Source organism: Patiria miniata, unplaced genomic scaffold, assembly GCF_015706575.1.
Source record: "Patiria miniata isolate m_02_andy unplaced genomic scaffold, ASM1570657v1 HiC_scaffold_6, whole genome shotgun sequence".
Lineage (NCBI taxonomy): Eukaryota > Metazoa > Echinodermata > Asteroidea > Valvatida > Asterinidae > Patiria > Patiria miniata.
In genome coordinates this window covers 19172773-19193008 of record NW_024037073.1, presented here as the reverse complement: position 1 = coordinate 19193008, position 20236 = coordinate 19172773, and the positions used below count along the sequence as shown (strand labels likewise).

The 20236-nt window shown below is 42.0% G+C and overlaps 1 protein-coding gene across 5 annotated transcripts in view; it reads left to right on the top strand.

Annotated features, from left to right (window-relative positions):
• The window catches only part of LOC119743229, a 39169-nt gene that overhangs the window by 13714 nt on the left and 5219 nt on the right, over positions 1-20236 (top strand). For 4 of the 5 annotated variants that reach the window (XM_038219621.1, XM_038219622.1, XM_038219620.1 and 1 more), the window contains 15 exons: positions 1379-1505; positions 2696-2887; positions 3929-4027; positions 6615-6686; positions 7375-7486; positions 8691-8764; positions 10016-10140; positions 11461-11698; positions 13277-13424; positions 14782-14951; positions 16552-16637; positions 17136-17202; positions 18032-18202; positions 18603-18812; positions 19693-19878. In XM_038219621.1, the coding sequence (XP_038075549.1) occupies positions 1379-1505; positions 2696-2887; positions 3929-4027; positions 6615-6686; positions 7375-7486; positions 8691-8764; positions 10016-10140; positions 11461-11698; positions 13277-13424; positions 14782-14951; positions 16552-16637; positions 17136-17202; positions 18032-18202; positions 18603-18812; positions 19693-19878 (2077 nt within the window). The remainder of the gene's footprint in view (positions 1-1378; positions 1506-2695; positions 2888-3928; positions 4028-6614; positions 6687-7374; positions 7487-8690; positions 8765-10015; positions 10141-11460; positions 11699-13276; positions 13425-14781; positions 14952-16551; positions 16638-17135; positions 17203-18031; positions 18203-18602; positions 18813-19692; positions 19879-20236) is intronic. The other variant, XM_038219624.1, reaches the window with a different exon arrangement.

Below are 20236 nucleotides of genomic sequence, written 5' to 3'. Positions count from 1 at the left end.
GACGAGTGCGTTGTAAATTTAGGACTATGAAATACTGACTCACTGATAATATATCGCGCATACCTACGTGAGGATTGTGAGCGTTCAACCAATAAAACGGTAAAAGGCACTGGATTTCATAGGAGTCCAAATTTCGTGTGACACTGGAAAAGTGTTTAAGACCAGCCAGCCATGTCTTTATCATCCGTTTAAGACCGGCCACGTGATGGGCTCTCGACCAATGGGAATGCATAGCTGCCAACTGTTACTAATTTTTCGTAATTATTACGAATTGTTTGTTAAATTACGAAAATACGATTTGCCACTAAAACATTACGAATTTCCCATTTTCTACCTAATGAAAAAAAAAATACTTGTAAAGTATCGTTTTTGACCGAAAACTTCTGGCGAAATGTCGCGATAATGGATGGACTGGTGACAAGTCTAATAAGAATGCAGTCAAGCACCTGATAGACATCAATGCAGTGTGCGCAGTGGAGTACTTGAGGACCAGACTAAAACTATTTTTCAATGGTGTGTCATTTGTGTGCATCTCGTGGATGTGTGGTTGTGTGTACTGTATGTGAGTACATTTCAGTGACGATCGTGAGCACATTTGGTCGCTTTTTGCCGGGTTGAGACCCATCAGTGCGACAATTTAATCATGGAATTTAATAAGAGTATGGTTGGAATAATTGGTATTACAGTTTGAGTTTGTCACAACGTCCAGAAAAGATAAATCAGCATGCGTTTGCAAGGTATGTTGGCGGGATATTTCTATTGCATACGGTCATGACGGTGGCCCTAAATCATTGTGTGTAAAAACATTGATACGAACTCGAAACTCCACATCGATAGCATGCATCTCCAAAAAAATATGCGCATATTTTATTATTGTTATTATTTATTTGACTCCAACAAACAAATACAGACATTAAAACAAATTAATTAAAAAAAAAAAAAAAAAAAAAAATAATTTTAATTTTTTTTTTTTTTAAATTATCTTTTGGCCTACATTACATTATTATTCACAAGAAGAAGGGTATGCACATGTATGTGTACATGTAAACCATGTACCTGTACTCGATGTTGGTAAAGCTTTTGATAAAACGAGCAGTTGAAAATGACCGCGCGGGTTGATTACTAATTGGGATTTTGAAATGTTGGCAGCTATGGGAATGGGTAAACTGTCTTAGGTATTTATGAATTCCAAATAATGGTCAGAGGATGTTTCCAATATCTCGATTCTTAGGGCCAGTACTAATTGCATATTCAAATGTGATCATTACTAGTGTTGTTAGTTCCCACACAGTGCCTTCCCCAAAGGTAAGCACTTATTGAGGACAAGGTGGAAAATTGGTGTGTTTGACTTGTGTTTTGTAATGTTTTGATGTCGCAGGAGTGTTCAAGGTTCTGAGGTCAGGATTGAGCTGTACAGATTTCTGCACAGCACAGCCGCCTCATGGTATGCGGCTACAGTACTCAACTCTGCCTTGCAAGTGCTTGTCACTACAATTGACCAAGAGGTAATTAATAAGTCCCTTACACGCACTGCACAGAACAGACCCTTTGCAGACAGCGCCCTCACTGAGGACCAGGGTGTGGTGTTTTCATCTGCAGCACACATCGTCAATGGATCATGATTATTCAGCTAGTTCGATGTTTATTCATAAGAAAATAATAACAATGACATCACACCATTGCTATCACTCAGTCATGCATGTACATCTCAAAGCATTTCAAAGAGCGGCTTTCGTTGAGCTGCCACAGTGGCCTAGTGGATAGTGGAATGAACTATGGATCACAAGATCTGTGGTTCGAACCCATGTCCATTTTCATCTAATATAGTTGTTGGTTGGGATAAGTTTAATTGAAGGGAAAACACTACAAGAATCTAAGAGTCTTCCATCCACACAGCCTGATGAATATTCATGTTAGGGTGCGGGATGTGATTGGTTAAATACAATATATGCTGCAAAACAAATACGCGACCAGCATTCCCAGCCGCTCTGGAATCAGGTAAAATCTTGAAAATGAGTTTCCCTTTTCCATTCAGGGAAAACTCAGGGAATTTGACAGTGTACCAGAGGGGAAAGGTTTTTGCCAGTTTGGCGTATGTGCGTCTTGTGCAATGTGTCCAAGTTGTGTTCATTGACTGACTGGCTATGGTGATCTGATACACCGTGCCCTCTGGAGACATGCACACAATAGGGAACAAAAGATTGCATACATCTCCACAGGGCAATTTCTATAGATGAATACGTCTCCACAAGGTTATCACGAAATAGACATACTGATTTTACTCAAAAACTAGGAATTTCCAAAGTATGTTGATCTGTTGCAAATGGTAGAGTTTTAGAAAAGGGATATCAAGTCCGAATTTCAGCCAAGGAAATTAATTCTCGTTAAAATAAGAGCATTTTGAAACTGTACTTTGAAACTCGAAAACTTTAGTACATGAGAACAAAGAAATGTCTCCACAAGGATACAAATTTCAGTATGGGTGGCTTTTTAGTGTTTATGCAGTGTGAATATTACCACAAAGAAACTTACAAAAAACATTTTTTGATGTAAACGTGCAGCTGAGAAGCTTTCACGGTTAGGCAAATGGACAATATGAATGAATTAAGAAATGTTCAGTTTAGATATTCGTGGAATTTGAGAGCCAAAGGATGATAAGAATAATTTTTTTCCCCTCTTATTTGCACGGATGCAGAACGAAGACGATGGGAAGTTTCTGACCCAGCAGTTTTTGGAGTACAAGACCAAACTGCTGACGGCCATCAATCCTGAGTTACATGCCCGGTCGTCAGAGATGTACATCCTTCACAGAAACCTGGGTAACGTCCTGCAGAATATGTTAATACCTGATCCATCGGATGCCAGCAAGGTGGTCTTAAAGGCATTGGTGAGTATGAAGCACTCGAGAATCGCTCTGCATCGCCCCCCCCCCCCCCCCAACCCCCAACCCCTACCCTCCAAGCAATTTCTTGAGTCATGGAAACAGACTGAGGCAGTTTATTGCAGGAATGTAGTAGATTCCATGACTACAGGGTGAGTAAAAAAAAAAAAAATCCAAATGTCAGGACCATTGTCTTAGTGAAGTTCTGCAAGTAGTGCTTTCAAAATCCAGGATATGAAAGCCCAATTCATAAGCTTTCTTTTAGTACAAGAATCATTCAAATCACTCATGTACTTTTCAAGTTACGGAATTTTAAATACAACCACTTTTTTCAAGTTCTGTCCACAGATCACAAAAAAGGTGTGCATTCTTGCAGCAAAACGAAAACCATTAACACACATCCCTATGGGATTTGTTTTCGTTTTGCTGAAAGAACACTCACGTTTCAGCGCAGCTATGCCAAGTTCTTGAAATTGATCGTCAGTTTATTGCGCAGCTGGGCAACAAATATGTTGCGTAAGACCTATGCATGGCGCAGGCTATGCATGTTTTCGTGATATCGGCTGCAGCTTCATTATGCTTGCCTTTTCTTGTATTTGGTCCATGACATGTGTCAGTTAACCATTGTTGACTGCTGTGATGTGGGATATTACGTTTTGAAAACCCGAGCGTATAGCACCAAGGTGAAGCCGAGGATGCTATATGTGCCCTGAGGGTGTTCAAAACGTCATATTCCACATCACATCAGTCAACAATTGTTTTGTTATACCTCTGTCTTGGATTCTTTGGATTTTGATGTAAAAATCAGGAAAACAAACCGCAACAACCATGACAATCGAATGTCAACTCACATGCATGTCACTTGCTCGAAACAGCTGATTGTCTGCTAGTTTGCTGATCGTCTGCTAGATCAATGGCACACATAAGTGATATCCCACAGGGAGTGTGCCCTGACTTTTTATAAACTTAACAAGTGATTGTTGTAGGCCAGTGAAAGTACAGTATTCAAGACAGAGGTATAACAATGTGCTTTATTTTTTTCTACAGGACTTGAACACATTGCAGCAAATACAGAACGCCTGCTTGTCACTCCAGTTGCTGCTTACAGAAGACGCCATGTTCTTCTTCAAGCGTCTGAATTTCAAGGTATTTAAAAACGCTCAGGGCAAAAAAGTACGACAGTGTGACTGTGATTGCATGCTAATGACTGATATTCATCCACTTTAAACTTGTCTTTCTTTTGAATACTACATGTCAAAATAAAATTTCCTACTTTAATAACTCTGTTGTTTACCAATGGAATTAAACCAAATTTTCAGATCATGTAAATGAGACATAACATGGACTTGACATTTTATGGAGCAAGTTTCATCAGCTTTGTGCACAAGGATGAGATTAAATGCCATACGAAAAAAATTCTCACTTTCAGAATGTTGATACAGCACTGGAGACGGTGGCGGAAGGCACGTGTTGCTGCCGAAAACTTCTGAAGGAATGCAGGATCACCCCTGATGTCATTGCACACCTCCTTGATCATGTGTTGCGCCACATGATCGAGGAGGCGTGCAATGACATCAGGGGTGATCCTGCATTCCTTCAGAAGCTTTCGGCCGCAGCATGCACCTTCCACAACCTTCTCCAGCGCTGTATTGACATTGGAGGACGCCAAGTGGCAGATTTTGAAAGTGACTATATTTTTCGTATGGCGTTTAAATCTCACCCTCTTGCACAAAGCTGATGAAACTCGCTCCATAAAATTTGTCATGCCTGGCTTACATGATCTGAAATTTTGGTTTAATTCCATTGTTAAACAACAGAGTTATTTAGGATCAAATCTAGGACATTTTTTTTGACACGTTGTACATGTCTGCTTGAAAATGCCAAAATTGGTAGTACGTGTCATGCACAATTTATGCACCTAAGGGCTATGCATTCATGCACTAACATACATGCACATGCGTGCATCGAAAATGCTCAGGGGTCTTCCGTAATTATCAACATTTTCAAAAGTGTACAAAATGGTAGATCTGCAACTTCCCCCCCCCCTCCCTCCCCCTCCCCCCTCCCCTCTCTCTCTCTCCGAAAAAGTGCTTTCAGAAATGTTGATTTTCAAAGAAATCCTGGAACGAAGAGTTCATTCATGGCGCGGCAATTAGTTATGGATTATCAGTGTCTTGAGTTTAGGCGAGGCACATGAGGCGCTTGCAGTACAGGCATGCATATGCAATTCATTGCTACAAAAGTGGCGGCTGAACAGGGCTGCATCACCGGCGTGTAGCACGAAGCTGAATGACAAATATTGCTGTACCCATCAATTACGAGCTGGTCCAGAGTTCACCAAGTTGGGTCAACGGCATGTAGCAGGAAGCTGAGTGACAGATACCACTGTGCCAATCAAATGGCCTTATTCACAAGTCGGCCTTGTTGAATTGAAAGTGAGGTAAAATCTTAATTTTTGGAACTTGCGAAGAGAGATGAAAGCAATTTAATTTATAATAAATTCCAGTCTGCTTCAATGAATAATTTAAAATTTGTAATTATACATTCCCTAATGTATAAAGCCATATAACAAAAAAAATGACGGTAAAAGAAGGCTGCATTAGGCCTGCATAAATAGTTTGGTGCCATCCCTCACAACAGTTAACAATTAATGAAATACACTCAGGGAACTTGATAAAAATGGCCAACTCGTGAATGAGGCCCATTACGAGCTGGTCCGGAGTTCACCAAGTTGGGTATCGGGGGTTTTTTTTATGAAAGATCTCCTGCCTGCCCATTACAAAAAAATACTAAAACAATATTATTGATCGACATTTTTACAAAATTTCAGAAGCGTACAGGGCTGTTAACCCCCTCCCCCCGAGCGTAAACTGTGTACATTTTTTAAAGTTTGATAACTATGGATGACCACTAACATATGCTGAGTATCATTATCCTAATGTGCTTGTTGCAAAAATGTTTGTGTGTTCAAATTGTGCTCAGCTTATTCATGTGTGAAATGTGCTTTATGATATCGCTACACATGCTTGGTATATTCTGTTACTAGTAATTCTACATACGATTAACAATTCTACAAATGTCATAATTATGTGACCATACTATATCTTGTTACTTTCGTGGAAAAGTAGAAACATATATCTTCCTTTCAATATGTGTTAACCACGAGTCATTTTAGTAATTGTGAGGCGTTCTGGCAAAATGAGACAGAACTGGGCAAAGGTCGAACTGCGGGTTTGCGGGTATTGGGAATGAGAGTAAAATTCTCCTGTTTGTTTCACTTCAATCGGATATTCCTTTGACAAGTTATGGCTGTTTCAAGATCGCATTTATCAACATGCCAAAAAATATGTACAAGTAAAATGCTGAGAAAAAAATGGTCTTTAAAGTTTCAAGGTTTGAAGTGGTGAAAATTAAATATGCCAATAAATTTTCCTTAAAAAAGCACTTTTATTCAACATGTTTTATAATATTTTTTAAAACTATGTGTACTAGACATATATCAAAGATTACAAATATTTATTTGAAAATCGAAGAAAAATCACCCCATTCGTTTTTTTTGCATTATTCTCCACAATGTCCTGTGGCCTATACCGTCTCATTTTGTCAGATTGCCTCACATCTTTGCATTTATGTTCCCATGGATTATGAACCAGCATTCACCATTGTCGCTCATCATCTTATTTCCACACCATGTTGCCATTCTCTCTGTGTGCTTGCTGCTTTGTTTTGCTAGACTTTAGTGAGGGGGTGCAGGGAAGCCTTCAACATGAACGCTGCAAAAGCAGCTGATGCAGGCAAAAAGAAGGTATGTCCAACAATCAAGGCAATTAACTTTTCACAGAGAGACAAAAGGTGATATTTCACACTCAATTTGGGTCTTTCTTCATGAAACTTTGAACAGAGTGGATCATTCAAGACCAGGAAAAACAAAAGCTTTTTCCAACTTGCTCTTAAAAATTGTTGGTTTTCTGCTTGCAAAATACTGCTGAATATTATTGAAGGAAAAGTTAAATAAAATGGTGATAGCTTTTCAGAAATCGTGGGTCAAGGGCAAGAAGGTACTTTCAGCAGTCAAACAATTTGCATTAAGGACTTTTGGCTCAATTTTTTTTTAGATCTAAATGCGATTTTTAAAATAATGATTTCTCTATCAGTCTTTGCTTAGCTTTTGATTTCCTTTTTTTTTTTGATGTTTAATTTGGAAATTTTAGCAAAATTTGCCAATAAAAATCTTGTGTTCATTTTTTTCAGTTGTGAGACGCCAAAAATCCCTCATGATTAAAATCCTAACATTTCCAAATCCTTTAAAAATCTACCAGGAAAGATAAGTAGCTGTGGCAAGTTCCATTCTTTTTTTTCTTTTTTTTTAAGCTTCAATAGTTTTTAGTTTACACACAAATCCTCCATTCTCATTGTGTTGTATCGGGTGACAACTTTTGGGCAAAACGTGGTTGGTTTTTACGTTTAAAATGTTTTGAATGTATTTTTTTCAGCCACAAGTCAAATCTACTAAGAGTTCCAACTCTCTGACAGCACAAACGTCTAGCCCAGCTAAGATGAACCACGGAGTGGAAGTGAAGGAGATCACACAACAGAAGAATATCGGTTGGTGTTTAGACTTATTCGGTGAACATCAAGTTTAGAGCACGCATTCTTAAAGTTGAGGCGCGTGCACAATGTGGTAACCGTATTGGTCATAAGGGCATTGAGTGCATGTGACCTACGGACAGACCTGATTCCACCACAGTAATGGCTTCTAGTTTAGATTGCCTTATTGGTCTAGAACAATCAAAATATACTTTAGTATACAGCTTTATTTGTGTAAGTGTTTTTCTTTAGGCCCCCAAAAAAGTCTCCGGTTTCTGGTATGCGTGCGCGTCGCTGTAGCCATGCGCGTCGGCAAAATGAAAAAAGTTTTTTTTTCAATGAAAGATGATGTCTCAAAACCACCAAACTCACTGGTTTGACTGGAATCCTGCTGCTGCAAAATTTTAACGTGTTTTTAGATTGGTTATGGTCGAGAATAAGCTTTCTGTGGCCTCTCTGGACTCCCATATATTTGCATGAAGTTTAGTCGGGCACCATTTGCAGTCATCAGCCGACATTTCAAGCAAAAAAATCAGGTAAAACAACCAAAGAAAAGCCGCGTCGCCGCACCACTTTTTGGGCAAGCTCCATACCAGAAACTGGAGACTTTTTTTTTTGGCCTTAGTACTTGTATTTGTATAATATTAATGTTCGTCGTCTGTTTCACCTATGAACTTTTCCTTGTGAATTTTACTTTGCTTAACTTTATTTAATAATGCGTAATGTATGCAGGGCCCCAATGGAAACCAGTTTTAAACTGTTTGGGCATACCCTGAGTAAAGAAATGTAATAGTAAAGTTTGTCAGGAGCCAATGTGGCCATTAGACCGGTGCTTATCTCTGGTTTCAGAAGCATGAAAAGGACTGAGAACAATTCTGTTGCCCCTGGGTAGGATGCTAGTCCATCGCAGGTTACTCCCCAGCTAATGCCCATTTAGCTGGGGTACCCATTTATGCTCCTGGATGGAGATAGGCAAGTGGGGGTGAAGTGGCTTGCCCAAGGACACAACATATGGCCAGCAGCTGGATTCGAACCTCTGACTCTCTGATCATGAGTCACAAACCCTAACCACTAGGCCACACTGCCTCAGAAATGTAATGCATAAATAAATAAATAAATTCTCTTGTCAGAGATTCGGCAGCCAATTTTACTATTGCAATTGCTTCAGAATGCAATCTTTGTTTCTGAGTCAGTACCGCTCAGTTTTCTGTTCTTCTTTCAGTAATTGATGTTGAGGAAGTCAAGTCCTTTAGTAACTGGCCTCGTATCATGGTGACAGAGGCTGTTCTCATGCAGGTGAGCTTTCCTCCAAACATTTTCTTAATACTCAGATGTTGAGTCAGAGTGGAAAGAGTGTGTTATTGTCCCTGTGACCTTTTGGGCAAACTTTATTTCAATATTTACACATGGGCAAAAATGCAAAGCGTTCCAACAGGACTTACAAAAATAGGCCAAAACTAGAGTGAAGGTAAAACTGTCTTGGCACAATAGCATCTTGGATGACGTTTAACCATTGCGCTCCGGGATTTTTTTGACATTGGCCGGACCCAGATGCGCGATTGTTGTTTCACAAACCTCGATGCCAGACGGGTTCAGGGCGCTGCCATCGGCGGGAAGCACACCCTGATATTTCCGGCCTGGCTCACTGCGAGCGGGTCGCAGACAGATATTTCCGGCCTTACTATCTAGTTGCGTGTTTATCCGTCATCTGTTCCGAATACCGCAAAACCTTTGCGTGTATACACGTCATCCGTCATGAACTGGTTAAAAAAAAATCGGGTTCCATTTCATGGCTTTGCTCACCATATCCATGGCTCTGCTTAACGTAAACGGGAAAAAATAATTAATTACTTAAGCGTTAACAGTTAGTATATTTTGCTGGTTAGCAAGAAGCTTTGGTCTTCGTGCATGCCTAGATTCCATAACTAAGAATTCTGCCTTAACAGGGTTAGCACAGAACTTAGCACTACGGATTAAGTACGTACAGATTGGCTATCGTAAGTGCATAATTCTGTGGTTAGCAGAGCCACAGTATTGGGACCAGGTCTCTAGCTATAAACTCCAAACACAACTATCTTGACAGTGCTGTTGTGGAGTCCATTATAAGTCGGGTCAAAGGTAAAACAAATAACAAGGGAATGTTTTTCTCAAAGTTCATTTGAATAGCTTGTGACTTGACTTGGGTCTGGATGAGTTGTGGTTAACATGTGAGGACTTGTGGGGACTCGCGATTTGTTCCACTGCAACCCTGTCTTTGGCTGTTTTGGCATATTTGCTGAAACAGCCTTTGTTTTTGTTAAGATTTTAATTTTTTTTAACCCGAAGTGCCTTATAATTTGAACGCGGAAAAAGATTTGAACTTCCTTTCAACGATGTCGGTCTCTGGCTAGGTTGTACTTTACACAAAAAATTACCAGTGACGTCAAAAAATGTTAGAGCGCTCTCTAGCGGCAGGTTGAAAAATGTTACATGTCACTTTTTAAAGTAATTGCCCCAAGTTGTAGAGGGTTCTGTGAAACATTGCATTCCATTCTGAATTGTTTGCAGTACATGGTGGATATCAAGCTGGACCAGGTCTGGCATGAGTACTTACTGGAGTTGCTGACCGGTGACCATCTACCCCCAAACCCTTACCCACGGCTGGTCACCGTGCTTCGTCAAGCTGCGCACAGGTACAATAAACAATTATAAGTGATCAAAACATAAATCAGTGACTGCACAGCAGTCATTATTTTTTCCCTCTGTCTAACAGTTACAGTGGAAAGCCGCTATAACGAACATCGTTGGATCCAATAGAAAGTGTTTATAATAACGATCGTTCGGATAGCGATTTTGAACCGCCGGTACCCTCTTTTGACCAATAGTGAAGTGGAATTTCCCACATCCTGTTGCCGCACGATGAGTCGTCACGATACTTTAGCAACGGGTGGTTTTCCGTTCTATTCCTTGGGGAAATAATGGCCATCTATCGCTGTTCAACATTCAAACACTATGTAACTATGGGTCGTTTGATGTTCGGGAATTAAAAGTGGCCCAAATAGTGTTTAATACGTGTACAATCGGTAGATTTTTTTGTAAATCTGTTGACTTTTTTCAACAACAATGTTCGGTGCGTTTTGTACATTAAAACCGGGAGCCAAGAATGATGTTCAGTATAGCCGAATGTTCAGTATAGCGGTGTTCGGTATAGCGGGGTTCCTCTGTACTTCAGTAAATTGGGATTCAAGTCGCAGTAAGGCACAGTAAATCTCCGGGCTTTTGTGTACAAGTAATTCCTCAAGGGTAAGAAAGGGAGAGTTGCAAGAGACAACTGGGAGAGACATTCGAACGCATTGTCGACGACGCCTGACGCTCATGCAAAGATGCCGTGGCTTTGTGCAGATTCAGAATAACATAAGTCGTGTGCACTTTGTGCTTTACGCCCCAATCATTATGTGCACACCGTGTCTCCCTCCCACTGGGCTCTCAAAAGTGGTCGGCAGAGTTGTAACGAGTCGCTGAATTTTATGAGTTGAGTCGAGTCATTTTAAAGATGTGACTCAAGTTGAGTCAAGTAATAAGGCCAAGAAGGTCGAGCCGAGTCGAGTCACAGTGTGTGGTCGAGTAGAGTCAAACTTTTGTTTGAGTCAACTCGAGTCGCTGATATTTGAACACATCATCTAATAAATTACAGAACAAAACAAGGAACACAAGGCACTAGTGTATTATTAACATCCAAAGACTCGAGCCGAGTCGAGTCTTCTGATGAGGAACTCGAGTCGAGTCGAGTCATTTGCTCGCAGTGATTCGAGTTGAGTCGAGTCAGTTTACCCGTTGGGACCCGAGTCGAGCTGAGTTGCCAAAAGTCGTGACTCGAGTCGGACTCGAGACGAGTCATTGACTCGAGTCATTACAACTTCGGTGGTCAGAAAGGGCCCCCTCATGTTTGCGCACAGAGCCCATTCATCATTTTGCCAAACAATAAAACGTTTGATTGTTTTCGCTCCTATCAGAATGCAGCTCTGTGCGGAGACTAACGCCTCCCTGTCCACCAAGCTTCTACGCCCAGATCAGACCAAATTGGTTGACCGTATCAACTCCATCCATGGAGTGACCAGCGTGGGAGCCTACGGACTCTCCCCTCGCACCCTTGCCGGGCTGGATGCTGAACCATCAGGTTTCATCAAGATTGCCAAACTGATGGAGGGGTTGACAAACAAGGAGGTGGTGGCAAGAAGAGGACAGTTCCAGGTACTTCGACATTCTTATCTTGGGTTTTGTTGCCCAGTGCTGACATGATAAACATCGCAAAAAAAAGAAAGTCCACACTCATTGGAGGGGTCATCATTTTGAATCTGATCGTCTTTCACTTATATAGACCATTGGGGAATGTTGTTAGGTACATTTTTATACCCCATGTGCTATCAAAGACTGTGAATTGTGCAAGATTGACAACTGTTTATGAAAAATGATGCAGTTTGAAAAGTTGCAAATTTAGAGAGTATGCCAGTGGAAATTTAAGTGCGGCGTGACAATGTCACACTGCCCGAAACGAACGGCAGGGAATATCAATCGCACAGTGCTTGTATGCATAGCAGCACACGTAATTGAATTACCCACGCTGTTTTCGTGCACTGTGCAGTTGATAGGGGCCAATTACGGGCATGTGTGGTTACGCTTAGCAATTTCTCATCGTTTAAATGCTTTCTCCAAAAAGTCAATGGCCAACCCACCAAAAATTGAAAAGAAAATGAAAGATGACATGTTGATCATCATTTTTCTGTTCAGCCTGAATACCTGTGAGAATTCTGAGTATATTTTAAAATTTGGATGTATGGGGATTTAAAGGGAATGTACAACATTTGCTCTTGTTGCAATTTTCAGTAGTAAATGGATTTGAAGATTAGTATGTTATAGCAAATATTGTTAAAATGACTTGTTTCACGTTTTGGGCTTGTAGATGCTGGAAAACCAAGAAAAAAATCATGTTCTTGTAGTCTGATTCCCTGACCCCACTTTAGATGAAACATAGCAGTTTTTAAACTTTGGGGAATTGTAAGGTCAGAAAATCAGTCCGGCAGGCTTGTACCCCTTCACAGGTGTGTAATCAATTGCAAAGAAAATGCGGAAAAACTAATTCTGAAAAATTAAGAACAGCTTTTGAAAAAACGCTGGTCGGCCGACCAGCGTTGGAAAAATACCAGTTTTCTTGAAAACGTCAGCACACCAGGAGCCACGATTTTACAGGATGAATTAGACTGTCATTCCCAAACAATCAAGTTAAAGTATTTTGTGATAATTGGATCATTTCGTTTTTTGATGTTTGCAAATGTTGTATCTTCCCTTTAACACTGGTGTCTATGGGAATTTTTGTACTGGGGTGCACCCACAGGGTTGATGTGCAGGTATCTGTGGAGACTGTTGAGGGGGTAGTTACTTGAGTCTATACCGGTAGGTAGAGTCTATGAGCTCCGTGCGCTACGAAAAGAGGGCGCCCTTTCACCTAACAACGATGTTCCATGGGCGGGACATTTCGCTGGTTGAGGCGCACCGTTCCTTGTGTGTGATGCACGTACACCAGGGGATTTGTACTATTTACACGCAGTTGCCGCGCTTCGCGGCAAATGAATTGTCAGGCAAGATGGCGTCGGCCGGTCACCCCCAACTGTACTTCCTTTGCCGGTGAGGGGGTACTTGTGAACAGAGCGGATACAAGTACGGGTTATCATTAATTACAGTGTGGCAACTGGCAAGTCACATAAAAGTTACGATTTCAGACACCCTTTTTATATCGGAATTCTGATGAAATTAAAAAATAAATGTTTGCAGATTGAAGTGAGTCTTGCAGTCGGGCGGGGCTGTGCATTTTACGGTCGTCTGGTACCCTATCTCATCACACTGCATCTGTATGAGCATTACTACATCCGAGGGAACATAGGAGCTGACAGTGATGCCATCCAACTCTACGCCAAACTATGTAAGTCAGCGATAGTGAGCAGAATCTGGGATTTTGTATTTCAAATTTTTGAAATGTTTTGCAGTCTTACCCTTGCATCTGACCTAAATCTTGTATGTTAAATGGTTAGAAAATAGGAAAATAACCTTGGATATATCCCCCCCCCAACTTTTTGAACAGGGGGGGGATGGGCTATTGAATCATCCCCCCACTTTTTTGTGATGAAAAAAAAAATGCGGATTTCAAGGTATTTTTCGAACATCCGAAAAACCCAAATGTATTCAATAGCACTGAAAAGTGGAGAAACAAAGTACAAAAGCTTTTAAACTGCACTGTTTTGATGTAAGCGCGATTATACATATTGATATACAGCTGAAGAGTGCCCCCTAATATAATGTGGTGTGGTCCCCCCCCCCCCCCCCCCCCCTTTTTCGAATTTCCAAGGCCGGGCAATTTTGGATTTTGGTCATCCCCCATCCCCCCACTCGCCGGCACAGATTGACGCCACTGACCTTGAAATTAAAGAGACTGGAACTGCTCTTGACACTTGGATCTTAATGAAATAGTAGAAGGGAAATAGTAATGTTGTCTTTGTCATGATGCTTTATGCTACCCTCATTCCGAGCTGCCTTCCGTGATACTCATATATTTCTAAATGTTAATGGATTGACAATGCATGTGCACCAATGAAATCTTAAAGTCAATCCATCTGTCTTCATGTTCAGGCCACCTTCTTACACAAAGCCCTCCCCCCCCCCCCAACATTTCACTTACGACACATTTCACAAATGTCATATCACAGTACGTATGTCTGCAACTTGCGCAAAAAATTATGGCGTCAGTTGCACAATAATTTTAGGTAGCGTAAGTAGTGGCGTAGCGACTGAAAATACCTAATTTACATGCAAGTCCCGATTGTCTTGGAGCCTGTCAAGTCAAACAAGTTATCAAGGTAAATAAAAGACACGTTGTGCTTGAGGTACGTGAATTGCTTTTTTACTTGTGACAGAATTTTTAGAGTTGCCGCACGTTTCAAAAGAAAGTTGTGACAATCTTCTTTTTTTTCCAAAATGGCAGGCTGAGGTGATTCAACGACTGTGTCATGAACAAAAGAGTTCATGCTCAGACAGCTGTTGTAAATGCTGTCATTATCCTCGTCCAAGATGGTTAGATTATTAAAACATTGTGCAGCTACACCAAGTATCGTGAAATCTGTCGTCAGTTTATTGCGCTGCTCTGCAATAAATTTGTCACGTAAGTCCTATGCATGGCGCAAGCTATGCACATTTTTGTGAAATTGTCTGCAGGGTCCTAAATATCTGCTTTAGCCAATTCTGGAGATGAGTTGGAAAATGGAACCCTTTTTTTTATTTCACAGTATATGACAACATCAGCAGTCTGTCTGCCCAGAACCACCACATACTCCTGGGAGTGTTTTTTGGCGGTGGCAGCCGTTACATGAGTGAAGCCGATTTGGTGGATGATAAGGCAACGTTCTTCTCTCATGTGGTGGATGCAGCGAGGAAGAAAGAGGACATTCATCTGAAGGTACTGTTTTTATTGCTTGGGATTTGCAATGTACAAAATGGATAGGTTCCTTGAACTCAAGTGCCCTCAGTGGGGCAAATACTGAGCAGCATTTTCGGAACAGCACCTCTATGAAATTAAACCTTGGGCCCATCAAGGATTTTAAAAGATGAATTGATGGTTTTCTGACTTGCGGAGAAAACCCTTGTTTAATTTTTCGTAAAGATCTCATAACAGACAAAACAGAAAAATGGGACAACCCTGGTTGGATTAGGTAGGGTTGGAGTAAGGGTCAGGTCGGGTTAGGTCGGGTTGGGTTGGGCCGGGTGGGGTTAATTTAGTTTGCATTGGGCTGGGTTGGGTTGGGTTGGGCTTGGCTGGGTTGGGTTGGATTGGATTGGCTTGGGCTTGGCTGGGTTGGGCTGGGCTGGGCTGGGCTGGGCTGGGCTGGGCTGGGCTGGGCTGGGCTGGGCTGGGCTGGGCTGGGCTGGGCTGGGCTGGGCTGGGCTGGGCTGGGCTGGGCTGGGCTGGGCTGGGCTGGGCTGGGCTGGACTGGACTGGACTGGACTGGACTGGACTGGACTGGATTGGCTTGGGCTGGGCTGGGCTGGGCTGGGCTGGGCTTGGCTGGGCTGGGCTGGGTTGGGTTGGGTTGGATTGGATTGGGCTTGGCTGGGTTGGGTTGGGTTGGGTTGGGTTGGGTTGAATTGGGCTGGGTTGGGTTGGGTTGAATTGGGCTGGGTTGGGTTGGGCTTGGCTGGGTTGGCTTGGGCTTGGCTGGGTTGGGTTGGGCTGGGCTTGGCTGGGTTGGGTTGGATTGGCTGGGTTGGGTTGGGTTGGGTTGGGTTGAATTTGGCTGGGTTGGGTTGGGTTGAATTGTGCTGGGTTGGGTTGGGTTGGGTTGGGCTTGGCTGGGTTGGGTTGGATTGGCTTGGGTTTGGCTGGGTTGGGTTGTGTTGGGTTGGGTTGGGTTGGGTTGAATTGGGCTGGGTTGGGTTGAATTGGGCTGGGCTGGATTGAATTGGGTTGAGTTGGGCTGGGTTGGGCTGGGTTGGGTTGGGTTGGGTTGGGTTGGGTTAGCTGGGATGGGATGGGTTGGGCTGGGCTTGATTGGGTTGGATTGGGTCGAGTTGGGCTGGGTTGGGTTGAATTGGGTCAGATTGGGGTTTGGCTGGGTTGGGTTGTGCTGGGTTGGGCTGATCTTGGTTGGATTAGGTTGAGTTGGGCTGGATTGGGTTGGGTTAGATTTGGCTGGGTTGGGCTTGGTTAGGTTGGGTTGGGATGGGTTGGGTTGGGTTGGATTGCTTTGGGTTGGGTTGGGTTGGGCTGGCTGGTTGGTTTGGGATGGGTTGGCTGGATCTGTTCAAAAGGGATTGGGTAAAAATAAATGAATTTGATACTGTTTGCAGCCATAAATAAAATCACTATATCTCCTTAATTTAATATTGTTTTCAAGTTATAACTAAAGTTACTGTCTAATTTCTACACACCTGGCAGTTGTTTAATCCGCACGTTTGCTCACCCACCTGCCTGCACTGCGTGCATGTTGAAATCTCCTCTGTTACTTGGTCTCTCTGCATGTTTGTGTTTGTGACATCAACTATCTGTCGTTTTCTCTTAGATCTATCAGCCAATAGGCTGGCGCTATCTGCGTATTCACAAGCACTTTGTCCTGCACTATCTGTTTGTCGATAACACTGAGGATAGGTGAGTCTGTCATTCAACAAATGTCAGGAGCTTTGTGTTTGTAGCCTTTTGAGCACGTAATTGTGTGGTTTAGAGCAATAAATCGAGCCTTTCTGACTACAAATGTGAGTCAGGCTGCAGTAATACAGGGTGACCCCAAAATAATGCAACCCTAAAACATTTACCTTAAAAGAAAAAGGGATCGGTGGATTTATATGTTTTGGGTATCAGATTAAAGCTGAGAGCTTTTTCTTTCAAGTACTGAGAAAAAAAACATGAAAATAACACTTTGGGTTGCTGAGAAAATTTCAAATTTTGTTCGCCGGATTAGTTAATAAAAAAAAAATATTATTCTGTGGACTGTTTAATCATGAACTCAATTTGAACCCTGTATTTTCCTCAAGAGCTCTCAGATAGTAATGACTACACAATAGTCGCTCACAGGGTTACTTTGTGAACCCAATATGAAAATGTTTGTATCTATTACTATCTACATTTATGATTTAATTTTATTTGTAGGCATGAATGCTACAGCCCTGACGACCCATCGTCGGTGTGCCAGTCTGTCTTCTTATCACAAGCACAGGTAGTGGATCACGTTTTATTCTTTGTTTTATCTGCTATTTGTGAAACTCGTCAGTTTGCAGGTTCATTGATGAAACAATACAGAACTATGCAGATATTTTTTCCATCATCGAAATGGATATTGGGGTCATGTCATCACAATACTTTTTAAAGGTATAGTCCATCATTTGTAATTTGTGCATTTTGTTCATTTGAAGCGACAAAAGTGTTCAAAATCTAAAGAAGGGTGCTGGACAACTAACCTGATGAAGTTTCAGCTCAGTGAATGCTGTATAATTCTGCGAAAAACAACATTCTAGGATCTCGATTTCAAATCAAAGTTGCTGAATCATTTTTTGAATTGGGCCTGAATTCAGCGTCCGAGACACGTTCTCAATGAGCCGATTGTAGCTATGCAATGTTGCGCAGTGATCAATGCTTGGGCACCCTTCACTGAATGATGCGTCTTTACGCACCGTTGGAAAGGCCTTCTTTCGTTGATTTCTTCAAAATGACAGCTTGCCAGAAAGAATAATTTTACAGGGAGTTTAGTCCCTTTAATATCTTTCAACCAAGTATGTTTTTCAACAATCATTACGTCGGTTACTTTTTGGAAAGCTGCAAATGATGGACTGTAGCTTTAACAAAATACAAAGTTACAAAATTGAACAAAGACATTGACTGGAGCAGGGTTTGAACCTGCGACCTCTTGAACACTGCACGGGTGCTCTACCAACTGAGCTATCCAGCACAAATTGTAGGAGGTTTCTAAAAAAACAAACATTTTCCAAGTTGCACTTCTTTTTGATGTGAGTTCATGATGTCTGCGATTGCCGTTGTATCTTCCCCAGGCTTCCGCACACGCCCGTGGAGGCGGAGCCAAGCAGCTGGGCAATCTTGAGAGCGCCACCAACCTGCGTGGCGTCAATGAGTATCTCTCCAAGGAAATAGAGGGCGCTCTTGATGGACACCAGGTGATGCCGGCATATCAGCATATCCTCTGTAAAGCACTCGTCAACAAGGTACCAAACAAACAAAAAAAATTTTAAGAGGGTGAAATCTCTGTGTCGTGGACGGAGTCATCGATTCAATCACATTCCAGTCACCGGTGTTGTCGTCCAGTGAACTGGTGTAGTACGGTGAATTAAGGACTCTTGAAATACGGACGCGTTGGTAGTATTTGGCATGAAGATTGTAAATGTTCAACCAATAAAAGCGTAAAAGGGACCAGATTTCATAGGTGTCAAAATTTCACATGAAACCGGAAAAGTGTTGAAGACCAGCCAGCCGGTCCGTATCAACCGTTTAAGATCGGCCACGTGACGGGCTCTCAACCAATAGGAAAGGGTAAACTGTCTTTATGAATAAAACTTCAAGGTTTGACACCTCAAAATATTCAAAGTCTCCCATTTGATCCCGTAGGATAAGAAACTCATTGCTGATGCCTGGAGGGCTCTACACAGCTTGGCCTATCAGCTGGACTACATCCAGGCAATCAACCAAGATCTGCAGGACTTGGTCCGATACGCTCTGCTCTTCCCCGGGAAACTGATCAAGGCTTCAGCGTCCAGTCAATCACTGGCCAAGGGGCGGGGCAACAAGGCAAAGGGGGAGGCGGGACCAAGCAGCCAGGTATGGGATCCATGCATGAGTGCCTCCTCAAGCAGTGCTGATACTGAACGGCACTAAAGTCAGGGATGGAATAAAGATGTGCTTAAGACCCGCTGGGTGAATGGATGCTAATAGGCCCTTAGCCAGTCTTAAACTGAATTGTTCAATACCGGCCAAGCACATAGTTATTCCCATTCATAAATACCTTTGTTTAACAGTTTTACTTAAGGTTTTTTCAAACACCCCTCTAGCTACAGGTTATGGTATGTGCCTCTCCTTAAATGGAGATTGGCACGTACTGCGTGATGTGGCGTAGAACGCAGCTGTGCTGGTGTAACATGAAATACTGACTCATTGGTAGTATTGTGCATGCCTAAGTGAAGATTGTGAACGTTCAAGCACTGATAATAACCCGAGCCAAAATAATCAGCGTCTAGACTCCAAACCGGTCTTAAACATAGTGTTTAAAACCGGCCAAGCACACATTTATTCCCTTATTTATATGGACCTGTACCTGCCTTTATGATGATTTGTGATTTGACTTGTGTTTGTCACAAGCATCTCTTAATATGATCCTATTTACATGTTTGATTGACTTTTGACTTGTGCTTTGACTTGATATTTGACCTGTGATAGATTTGTGATTTGACCTATGATTTGACCATTAATGGTCCTATGATTTGACTTTTGATTGACTCGTAATGTGACATGTGATGAAGTTGTGATTTGATCTGTGATTTGACCTGTGATCGACCTGTGATTTGACTTTGGACCGAGTCTGATGAACGTTACTACAGGTATGGAGGGAAATCTCTTAGATTAGTATTAGGTGTGCAATACTCTCTATACAGTATGTCTGCAACAAGTTTCTTTTGTTCGCTTGTTTTGGTTGATTTTTTAGGGCCCTTTCAACGATGCAGCCCTTGCCAAGTTTGCCAGCGTCTACTCTGAGAAGCTGACCAGCGTCCTGCAGGAGCCTTGTGCCTTTGTCCCCTCATCGCTGCTTCAGGTGATCCAGGATAAGCTCCAGACGATCGTTGATGTTGACAATCAGACCAACAGGCAGAGCCTGCCTATTGAGCAAGAGGTATATGCATTATGAGCACTTCTAGGCGCTAGGAAAACAAACTTCTCATCTTATTTTGGAGTGCTAACAAAAATAAAACTTCATTGAAAAAAAAAAAATGCTTGCAAACGTTTGCATGCTTATTTGCGTGTGGAGGATGTGTCGGGGGGGGGGGGGTGTTCAAGTTACGGCAAAATGTACAACCATTGAGAAAACACTGCCAACTAGACTGGCCCCACTTTGTGCTCAAGAGCCGTAAGATTCATAGACTGCTTATACATGTTGTATAACTTATTTGAGTATCGACACTTAACAAATTCATGATTTTTAAAACATGATAGTAAAGACCGGCGCACACCTTTCCAATTTTACTGTTCAC